At 57.0% G+C, this 10496-nt stretch overlaps 7 protein-coding genes across 7 annotated transcripts; 3 read left to right on the top strand and 4 right to left on the bottom strand.

Moving 5' to 3' along the window:
• Position 1: 1 nt before the first annotated feature.
• Positions 2–1666, bottom strand: Malapachy_2055 (nmd3-domain-containing protein; the record flags this gene model as incomplete). Its single annotated transcript, XM_018136548.1, has 1 exon — positions 2–1666. The coding sequence occupies one exon, from the start codon at positions 1664–1666 to the stop codon at positions 2–4; it is 1665 nt and encodes a 554-aa protein (XP_017992843.1).
• Positions 1667–1827: 161 nt separating this feature from the next.
• Malapachy_2099 (ring zinc finger protein) lies at positions 1828–3057 on the top strand (the record flags this gene model as incomplete). The annotated part of the gene is made up of 1 exon (XM_018136592.1): positions 1828–3057. One exon carries the CDS (start codon positions 1828–1830, stop codon positions 3055–3057), a length of 1230 nt encoding a protein of 409 aa, XP_017993221.1.
• Positions 3058–3097: 40 nt separating this feature from the next.
• Positions 3098–4350, bottom strand: Malapachy_2088 (tfa1-tfiie subunit (transcription initiation factor) 66 kd; the record flags this gene model as incomplete). Its single annotated transcript, XM_018136581.1, has 2 exons — positions 3098–3264; positions 3297–4350. The coding sequence occupies 2 exons, from the start codon at positions 4348–4350 to the stop codon at positions 3098–3100; spliced, it is 1221 nt and encodes a 406-aa protein (XP_017993291.1).
• A 162-nt stretch (positions 4351–4512) lies between these two features.
• On the top strand, positions 4513–6864 carry Malapachy_2075 (major facilitator superfamily mfs-1; the record flags this gene model as incomplete). The annotated part of the gene is made up of 1 exon (XM_018136568.1): positions 4513–6864. One exon carries the CDS (start codon positions 4513–4515, stop codon positions 6862–6864), a length of 2352 nt encoding a protein of 783 aa, XP_017992969.1.
• Malapachy_2058 (ubiquitin-like protein activating enzyme) lies at positions 6861–8721 on the bottom strand (the record flags this gene model as incomplete). The annotated part of the gene is given in 3 exon segments (XM_018136551.1): positions 6861–7990; positions 8018–8549; positions 8563–8721. 3 exon segments carry the CDS (start codon positions 8719–8721, stop codon positions 6861–6863), a joined length of 1821 nt encoding a protein of 606 aa, XP_017993084.1.
• A 228-nt stretch (positions 8722–8949) lies between these two features.
• Positions 8950–9597, top strand: Malapachy_2101 (hypothetical protein; the record flags this gene model as incomplete). The annotated part of the gene is made up of 1 exon (XM_018136594.1): positions 8950–9597. One exon carries the CDS (start codon positions 8950–8952, stop codon positions 9595–9597), a length of 648 nt encoding a protein of 215 aa, XP_017992986.1.
• A 3-nt stretch (positions 9598–9600) lies between these two features.
• Positions 9601–10491, bottom strand: Malapachy_2091 (hypothetical protein; the record flags this gene model as incomplete). Its single annotated transcript, XM_018136584.1, has 1 exon — positions 9601–10491. One exon carries the CDS (start codon positions 10489–10491, stop codon positions 9601–9603), a length of 891 nt encoding a protein of 296 aa, XP_017993223.1.
• Positions 10492–10496: the final 5 nt, after the last annotated feature.

Below are 10496 nucleotides of genomic sequence, written 5' to 3'. Positions count from 1 at the left end.
ACTATATATCGTCATCTTCAATGGCCATCTCGTCCATATCATCCAGCAACTCGTCTAACTGGACACGCGGTAGCTCGCTGTCGGAGCCATACTCTGACTCGACATCGGTCAACCCATCCTCGTCGTGGTGGCCAGCGCCGTGGTCGTCCATCTCCTCGTCCATCTGCGTAGGCTCGCGGTACTTTTGCTCGCGGCGCAGACGACGTGCCTCCTCGTGAGCAATGCGTTCCTTGTCCTTGTATAAATTGACATTCGCACGCATCTCCTCGTCCTCTTCCAACTCGCGCAAGAACAGCTCATAGTCGCGCTCGACACGCTGCGAATCCAAACCACCACGACGGCCCAGCGCACCCCGGCCCACCACCTGCTCGCCAGCACTGGGATCCTCGGCTTCTTTCGCGATACTCTTGAGCTTCCAGTTGCGCTTCGAGCGGCGCTTGCGGTCCGGGTAGCTCTTCTTCACAAGTACCACATCGGGACGTCGCTCTTCCGGCACAGCGTCCCAGGCCGGCGAGTTGAAGTTGGCAGTGGTCAGATAGTAGCCCATCACCGTATCGCCAGGCTGCAAAATATGGCCAAGATGGGTAGGCACTGTGTACACAGCATCCGACTCGCCAAACGTACTGGCATTCAACGGCGAAACTTGCGCCTCAGCCGCGAGGAACTTTTGCATTGTTTGCCCATGCGGGCCATGCGCCACCGTACCGGTCGTTTCAATGTCCAGGACCAAAAACTCGACCATTTCTGGAATCGTACACAGCGCAGGGAATGGATCACGCCAGTATTTCTCCGCAGTAAGATCCGCCATCTGCATCGTTACAGGGTCAATGAGCTTCAGTACATTGCTCACACGGAATGGCAATACAAATGGACCGATATGGCCCAAGGAGCGAGCTAGTGGCAGTGGCAAGCACAGCAAGTCATCCTTGCAGATCGGCACAATTTCCACACTGTATGTAAACTTGTAGTTGCTCGAACTTGTGTGCACATCCATACTGATCAATTGCTCTGACTTGGTCGTCCGAATGGGCACTACACTCGCGAGAAATTCACACATACGGATCGCATGAGCACGTTGTGCATAGTAAAAGTCCAGACCATCCTTCTTTTCCAGCACAGAGACCGTCTCGCGGTGGGCGTTGTATTTGAGGATCAGCTGCTCCAAGTACAAAAACGTGCGCTTATGCGCCACTTTTTGACGGACTTGCACAGATGCACGCCACATATTCTTCGCCGCCAGACGTGCACAATCAGGACACTGACCATACTGCACGATGAATTCCACTTCAAACACCTGCTGCAAAATGGTCGACGTAAAGACTTCCTTCTGGACTGTCAGCTTGACACGCAAACGCTTGCTGTGTGGCTCTGTCCAAATAAAGTTGGCATCAATAAGACGCACAGACTTGAGACCTTTCAGCTTTTTAAGGCAGATCGCAAGTAGCTCACGACTTTCCAGCTGGGCAATCACCCAAGTATTCGGCGGGTTCAAGTACCGCTCACAGTTCCGACAGAAATTGATCGTCGCCTGCTTAGGAATGAGCTCGGTAATGTCGACGCTATTGCGCAGACAGTTCACACAAAGATTCGCATTGTTCGGCTCGATGGGTACACCACAATCGGCGCACAGCACCATGTGCTGCGGAGCAGGCGCGTGGTACTCCATCGTCGTCGTCAAAGCGTCTCTGAGCGAAGAACGAGCTTGCCACACGACTTTTTTTGGAGTGGAGGTCACGTGGTATAACGCCGGACGTGCGTGGAGAGAGTGAGGGTCGACCAGAAGGCGCTCGAGCGTGCTGCTACGGTCGTACGATGTGGCACCCGGCAATGATGCCGTGGCGTAGAAGGCACAATCCCGAAGTTCAGGATCTAGAGCAAGGCAATGGTACGGCTATGCAGGAAATCCATCCAGCTCGGATTGGGCCTGCACCACCCAATCCGGCTCATACCGCTGCAATTGATGCAGCGATCCCGCCCCAGCTTCATGCGCCTGTGGCTAGGCCTGAGGAGCAGCTACTTCGTCTAGTAGGGCCCAATGTGGGCGACTTTACCATGTCCAATGTACCTGGACACGCCACAGTCCCTCCTGAAGCGCTGACGTGGTGGATGGATCAAAGTGAAAAGCACACCAGTTTAACATCCTTTGCCTTGTACATTCACACACATCGCGAGCGCACACGCATCAATCCACTAACCCCTGGTAATAGTATTCCGCCCTGGACTGCGGAAACACAAGCTTTGTTATCGCTCCCTGGCCCTACGCATGTCTTGACGTTGTCTTGCGACTGCAACGCACCACAGGCGCAATTGGATCTGTACGTCCTGGCGTCACGCCGACAAGGCACGATTGTGCGTGCACCCACTGAACCGATCCTTGGGCATGAAGCGCAGGAATGTGGGTGGCGTATTGCGTCGCATCGCATGACCACAGGTTACGATACAACGGTCCAACTTCCTCTTTTGCTGGATCACGACTGGGTCGGCCAAGGCTGGATCCCCATTGCAGTGACGCTGGAAGCGTATGGGGAAGATGGCTGCCCCCTCGAGAGTACGAATGCACTAACCTCGATTTGGCATTGCTCCGAAAGCCCAAGTTCGCCGGGGCATTACCTGTACCAAAGCAAATCGCAAGTGGCGACCTTTGGCACTCGTCACCTTCACCTGCATGAGCTGTTTGGCTTCAGTGCGTCCACAGAGCAACATGTGCCGTCTGCGTCCGAGATGGGAACGCAGCAAGACGATTTGCCACAGGGCACAGGGCATGAGCCACTTATGTTCAATGCTGACCTCATGGCCACGGCCACGTTACTGGCCGAATCGGATCGTAGCGAAGGAGCTGAATGCCCCATTTGTATGTCGGAGCCATCGACTACTGTCCTATTTCCATGCACTCATGCGCTGTGTCTCGAATGTGCTGTCCAAGTGCGCGATAGTGTGCAGAAAGCACGCGCCCAGGACCGAAGCCAAGGACGGGAGTCGCGCCGCCAATACGTGTGCCCATTGTGCCGACGTCTCATTGAATCTATGTTGAACTTGCGAATGGATATCCCGAAGTGAAGACGGAACAAGGTATGGCCTTCCTGTACTATATGTAGCATTAAATCACATCTTCCATATCGTCCATATCGTCGTCGTCGTCGGCCGCATCGTCGTTGGCCTTGGCGCGCTTGGCAGACGCGGCCGTTTCTTCGTCGACCATCGCCTCTGCCTCGCGTTTAGTCCCGGCCGCTGCTTCGTCCAATTGCGAGGTATACCGTGCATAATCTGTGGTAAGTAGGGAAGCTGGTCGTACGTACAATCCAAATCGGCCTCAGCCTGCGTATCGACATCCACTGCGACCTCCTTGGGCGCTTCGTTGTGGAGGTCCGAAGGACGTCGTGCAGGATCGGCAGCGTGTCCCAGCCCTGTGCGCTCGCCACTGACAGTCGAAGACAAGTGCCAGGAGGGCAAGGTGTTTTGTGCACGCTGTTTTTCTTCTTCAAGAGCCCGTTGCTCTCGTTGCAGTTGCGATTCGCGCTCGGTATCGCCCGCCATCTCCACACGCACAGCTGGCGCCTGGCGAGCTGGCGCAGGGGTCGCGCCTGGTTCCAAAGCCATATCGTTGCGTGCCATCTCCTTTTGCCACGGGGGTGTTGCGCTGTTTTTCGCGAGCCATCCATGGATATTCATCGGCGGCAAAGCGACGCCTTCCACGCTACGTAGCGCTTTTTGGACCACAGTCAACTGCTCGTTGAATCGTGTCAATGTATCTTTGGACTTGCGCACATCTTCCGCATCTTCATTGTCGACCAGCTCCGTGCCACAGCCAGGCACTTCGCAGATAAACATATTACGGAACGGATCCAATAGATGGGCGACTTCCAGCGTGGTATACGAGCGGCGGCAGCGTGGGCAGACGTAGCCTTTATTGTCGAGGCCGTTGCGTAGTTTGGTATCAATATCCCGCCGCATCGCCATCATTCGCCATTTTGTCACGTCCAGGAAGAGTTTGTAGTCGATGTAGTAGTATGTCCGTGCGACGGCTCGTTGAAACGGTCCTTCACGTGTCTCTTGACACCGGTACACAGAGACAATACGGTCTTCCACTAGCTTAGCAGCCAAGGAGCCTAGATCGCGAGCTTGCAGCCCCACACGTTTGGCCAGCACTTCGGCGGGGATCGCAGGGATACTTACAAGTTGGTCCAAAAGGAGGATATGTCCATCGTCGTAAAAAAGACGTGCAATGATTTGCACGAGACGCCGAATCTCGGCCATTTGCGCAGGTGTCGCTGGCTGCGGCTCTTTCTCTGTAGCGTTCCCAGCCGCTACATTGTCAGAAGGCACGCCGGGACGTGGTGCGACAGTCGCCATGGTCGGACGACGAAGGATGAACGAAAGACACGCTTCACGAGCCAGTCAGTTTCTTCCTCCACCTCCCTCCACAAATGCGTGCCGCCACCTGCCGGGCCCCAAACGGACGGAGGTGGTGACAGCGGCACAGCCTGTGTGCCCACCACCCTAGCCAGAGCGGCGATGCCGGGAACGGCAGAACATGCATCGTCAGCCCCAGGCATGGACGAAGTGGCAAGCATTGCCTCGCGCAAGTCGCGTCCTAAGCTGCGCGAGGGTGGCTGGCCGTCCCGGTCCAAGTCGCCGTTCGTAGGCGACGAGGCCATTGGCGTGCAAGAGCCGCCACTTGATCACGTACCTATGTCCTTCAAGCGGCGCCTTCGTGATCCATCTGCCGGCCTGTCCAGTGTACGTAGCTGGATCAGCGATGCGTCGTTCCGTCCTACGCCGGCCTTGCCAGGCCGGTATCGTATGAGTGGCGTCCCTGACGGCTGGGAGCATCCCGCTCGGTATGTCAATGCGAGCCACATGACAGTACCGTCCATCTTTCCTACACGACAGGCCCCGCCTACCTCGAATCCGCTGCCGATGCTCCCTTACACAGTGCTCTGCCTGCTTATCTTTGGCGAGTTTTGCTCGGCAGGTGTGGCTGGCCCCTTTTTGTTTTTTATGCTGGACGACTTCCAGCTGGGTGATGAAAGTACGGTGGGCTTCTGGGCCGGCATTGTAGCCTCGATCTTCTTCTTTTCTCAGTTCCTGACATCGTTGCTATGGTCCTCAGCCGCAGACAAGTACGGACGCCGACTGGTTCTGCAAGTGTCTTTGATCGGCAACACCCTGTCCCTGCTTGCGTTTGGCATGGCGACCAATCTCCCGATGGTGCTTTTCTTCCGATTCGCACAAGGCTTGTTTAATGGCGCTGTGGGTGTAGCCAAAGGCGCCATTCGCGACCTGACCGATGAGACCAACGAAGCCCGAGCGTATGCGCAGATGGGCTTTTGGTGGGGTATGGGAGGTATTATCGGCCCGATCATTGGCGGTGTGATGGAGCATCCTGTGACCAAGTTTCCTTGGCTGTTTGGTCAGTCTGCGTGGCTCACGCAGTACCCGTACTTCCTGCCCTGTGCCATGGCGGCGATGAGCACGGCGACAGGCGCTGTCTTGAGCCTGTTTCTCGAGCCACATGCAGGCGCACGATCCGGTGCGATCCGGCTTGACAATGAGGATGCATCTACACCAGACTACGAGGAGGACGGGGAAGAGCACAGTGCGCTGTTTGGACGTAGCGATTGGTCGATGTCCAGTTCGCTACGCAGTCGTGGACGACGTCGTACGATAGACCCATTGCGCTGGTCGCACTTGTCTATCGCGCATCGTTTGTCGACGCCAGGCTCAGCCTATGGCTACCACTCCGATCTGGGAAGTACATCGCGCGTGGGCAGTGTGGGACCACACAGTGAGATGGCAGGCTCGGCTGATGGTACGACGGACATAGATGCGGCGCGTCTCTCGTTGGTCGAGCGATTTGTGCTGGCAAACGACGATGCAGTGTTGGGTATTACAGATCTCTGGGTCGCAGCCGCGTCAAATGCAGAGGATGTCACGGAAGAGGACACGTCGGCGATTGAAGAAGTGGACGAGGAAGACGAGGAGAGCCAGAGCTCCGTGCCGGAGGACAGTGAAGCGCCGCCGTTGTTTGCCTCCACAACATCAGAGAGCACCATGTCGCGGGCGCCCTCGAGTTTGTATGTGCCGCCGATGCACTATGCACGCCAGAAAATGCAGCGGATGCGCAGCGCTGCGTCGTTGACAGATTCCACAGAGGAGCTTTCGTCACGCCAAGAGCTGTCGGCAGACGAAGGGGCAGCGCCTGTCGCCATGGTCTCCCCGCTGCGTCTCGTTCCCTTGGCCATCATTGGGCACTATGGCCTGCTGGCTCTGCACTCTGCGCTTTTTGACCAAGTGTTCATGGCGTTCCTGGTAACGCCTGTGCCGAGTGGGGGGCTGGGACTGACGGCGGGGCACTTTGCAACGCTCATTGCCATTATGACTGTGTGTCAATTGGTATTCCAGTTCCATGTATACCCTAATCTAGGACCCCCGAATGGCAAGCTGACGCATCTGGAAGTCATGCGGTGGGGCATGCTCCTGTACTTGCCGTGCTATTTGCTCTTCCCCTTCCTGCGAACATTTTTGCATCCAAGTACGAATGTATTTGTGATGCTGGCGATGATTCTATGTGCCGCGCTACGTTGGTTGGCCAATATCCTTTCGTTCACAGCCGTCATGGTCCTATTGAATGCATGGACACCGATCCATCTCGTGCCGCTGGCCAATGGACTAGCCCAAACTATGAGCAGCTTTACACGATGCATGGGCCCGATTCTCGGCGGTATCGTGTGGGCGCAGAGCATCCAAGGTGGACCAACGGCGCATGCGTGGCCACTGAACTACCACTTGGGCTTTATCGTGGCGGCGGCGATTGCGTTGGTCGGTGCGCTGCATGCGCGGTGGATGCGGGAGATCACGCTCTAGTCCAAGACAATCACGTCCTCCGACGCAGCGCTGGGCGCCGGCGCCGCTGGACGTGTCCGCTTCGCGGGGGGCTCGTCCGTGTCGTCGCGCGCGCGCTTCTTGGGAAGGTGGGCCTGATCCACCTCGACAATCTCGTCGTCGTCCGACTCTGCGGTCATAGGAACGGCCGCGCGGCGAGGGAGGGTCACGGCGTGGGCCACGTACAACGGCTGGCCCTCTGGACTGCGTTCCAGGATCCATTGCGCTGTGGCAAGTTGGCCATCTTCGTCGGCAACCGCAAGGACATCGCCTATCTGTACACGTAGGTCGGAGAGTCGCTTGCCCACATTGTCATCCAAGTCAGGATCATACAGGATGCGTGTACCTGCTGATATAGAAACAAACGCGTCTTTATCGTAGCCGAGGTACGTACGTACGCCCTCCAGCACATCTTGCAGGGTCGTATGCGCAGGATCGATGCCGACACGCATGTACACATCCTGGCATACACCACACTGAGGTTGCGGCGGCGCCGGTGGGAAGGAGGTAAAGAGCCGCGTAGCGCGACGTGCCAAGCTGACGACACGCAGCTGGTCCCATCGTGCTGCCAGCATATGCAGCGCTTGGATGACGACCAAGGCGGAGATAATGGCATTGGTCGTCGCAATCGCTGGGATGATGTTGCCAGCGATCTGCTTGGTCTCGAAGCGCGTCTGCTCTGCAATATGGTACACATGTGCACGAAGGTTGGCCGCGGCTGTGACAAAGCCCAGCGCGTCGTCGTCGTCCTTATCAAACGAAAGAGGCGAGTCCTTCGCACGCTGCACGAGTGCCTCGGCTGACGACAAGAAGAGAGCCGCATTTTCCGACAGCGATAAAGGGCGTCGATCCCGCAGCGTCATCGAAGTTGTCGAGGCGTTCGTCTCGTCGGGAAGAGGCGTCGACATAGCGCGCTCAAGATCGAGCGGGGCAGGTTTGGTCCGGTGTACCCACATATCCTCCATCGATAGCAGACGCTGGATATCCGTGTTGTACACCTTATCGAAGATCCGCGTGCAAGCGTCGCGCGTCGACGAAGATGCGTACAAGGCCTCACGGAGCGTCCGCATCTGACGTGCCTCCTGTCGTAAATTGGCCAGCTCCTCCGCTTCGTGTTAGCAAGGCATCTACGTACCATTCTCGCCATTCTGCTCGGCCTGCATGAGTTCCTGTTCGTCGGCGTCATCGTCCTCGCCAAAGAGCTGCGGAAAGAGCCAGTTCTTCGCCCACACAATGCAATGGACAGGTGCCGTAGGCGTTGACCGGATCGTGCACACGGGGAAGGTCGTCGGAGTAGGATGGGCGGTACAGTCGTAGCACTCAAACCGCGTAGCGAGAATCGGCTGGACTTGGCCCAGGAAGCCAGCAGTGCCACTCTCGACTAGGGGCACACGTGCCATGACACACATCTTGTTGACCCATCGACGTGTGTCCAAGTTGTCCAAGGCACTTAGCACCACATCAAAAGAGCCATAGTACGCCACATCAAACTCGGACGACTTGATGTTCGCATGGTGTGCGACAATTGTCACGTCGGGGTTGAAGGCAGACGCAGTAGCTTTCGCCACGAGCGCCTTGGGCTGTTTAATATGCTGCTTTTGGAAGAGGAACTGCCGGTTTAGATTCGACAAGTCAATGGTATCGAGATCGATCTGGTATAAGACAGCCTGTCGTACGTACCACTTCCACATGACCAACACCCACGAGCACGAGGTCTTTCAGCACTTCGCATCCAATACCACCGGCCCCCACTACAAGGATGCGCGCTGTATGGATACTCTCCATCTCTTTCTCGCTCAGCGCTGCGCATGCAGGTGCATAGCGCGCTGATAGCGTCATGGTGTCGACGAAACGCAAGCACGCGCCTGGTGGCACTGAAGAAGAGGGGTCGGCCCTCCACATACGCGGCCGGGGGTGACAGGGCCGCGGCGCCTGCGGACGTGCGCATTGACCGCCACCATGCCAAGAGGGTGGGCCGCACGAGGTCGTGCGGTACGTCTACGCGGTATAGCAGATCGACATGTCGTGGCGTTTTCGCCCTCGCACATCGTCCAAGCGCCTTCCCCGATGCCCGAGCACGAATACCAAGTGCGACTAGGCGTCTCGATCCGTGTACTGCGTGATACCCTCCCTCAGTTCCTCGACAAAGGACTCGTGGATCGAGCTGATATTTCCGGTACGAACATCATGAACCATTTGCTGGGCGGTCCACATGCACCCAAGTCTGAGCACCTGTACCACAAGCAGATCCTCTTTCGATTCGCGCCTATGAAGCCGCCAGCTACGATTAGCACACCCACGTCCAACGTGACGGAGGAACAGAGTGTGAGCACGACATCAGAGATGCACTGGACGCCGTCGTTCACGTTCCGAGGCCGAAGAAGCTACTTGATGAGTGCCGAGGCCCTGCGCCTCTCCCTGCAAGCTGGGTTTTCTTCACCGCAAGTCCTCCTTGAACAGCTCTCGTTCATGCGACGCCCTCCTGACGTCCAGGTGCCAGGCCGACCTACGCCAGGGGATGAACTGATCGCACGCATACGCTTCCGCGGCACAAATCGTATTTCTCAAACATTGCAAGACTACGCGGTTGTATTTCGCTATCGATACGATCGCGCCACAGGCACAATCTGCGAACACCATGTCGAGAAAATGATGCCAGTCCCAGGCCAGCGCATGTGGCAACGGATGGCCGGTATGCGTTCACGCCTCGCCTAGTACTCACGAGGTGGCCCACGCCTCAGGCGTCTTGCCAAACGCCGTACGTAATGTATAGTCATACAACCCTTCCCCGCCCTCCTGGTCCTGTACATACGGAGGGGCTAGTGGCACAGCCAGTATAGAGCCCTGTGCACGATTAATGTATCGGAAGAATGGCTGCGGGTGGTTTGCCCGCAAGTCGCGCTCTTTTTTCACTGGCTCATCCTGAGCATCTTGCTCGCTCTTGTCGCGCCCACGCACTTTGCCAGCCTGCTTCTTGAGCAATCGGTTGATGGTCTCGATCTTATCATCTTCCAGCTTCTTTTCGCTCTGATTCCGTCGTCGTCGCGCTGTCTCGGAGCGACGCAAGGCCAGCTCCGTCTCAGAGAGTTTCTGCTTGCGTGGGCCCATCGGCAACTCGACCAGTTCTTCGGTCGCAATCCCACGAGCACGGTTGGCACGGGCAATCTGCCTCGCCGTCATAGGCATATCACTCGTCGAGACAGAGTCCGCATCCGAGTCGTCATCTGCCAGCTCATCGTCCTCTTCCTCGTCTTCGTCCTCCTCGCCATCGTCCATCATACGTGCGCGCGTCGTTCGCTTCGTCACACGAGAAGACGAGCGGCGCGATGGTGATGACGTCGGTGTGTTTTCAACATTGCGTCGCATGAGCTTTACACGTAGCGGCGCTCGTCGTGAGCGGCGGTTCGTTTCGAGCGATGGCGTCGAATCCTCCATCTCGTCGACGAGCTCATCCTCTTCATCTTCCTCGTCTTCCGACTCGAACGACTGGTCCGACTCTGGCTCCCCTGCATCGTAATCAACTTCGTCCTGCTCAAAGTCGTCGCTCATTTCTTCCACCTCAGAGGCGTCTACCGGCATCGCATCGTCCTCAAGCGACGCGCGGTCCATGGTAT

This window comes from Malassezia pachydermatis, assembly GCF_001278385.1.
Source record: "Malassezia pachydermatis strain CBS 1879 chromosome Unknown scaffold2, whole genome shotgun sequence".
Lineage (NCBI taxonomy): Eukaryota > Fungi > Basidiomycota > Malasseziomycetes > Malasseziales > Malasseziaceae > Malassezia > Malassezia pachydermatis.
The sequence above is the reverse complement of the archived record's forward strand: the minus strand, read 5'-3'. Positions and strand labels throughout refer to the sequence as shown.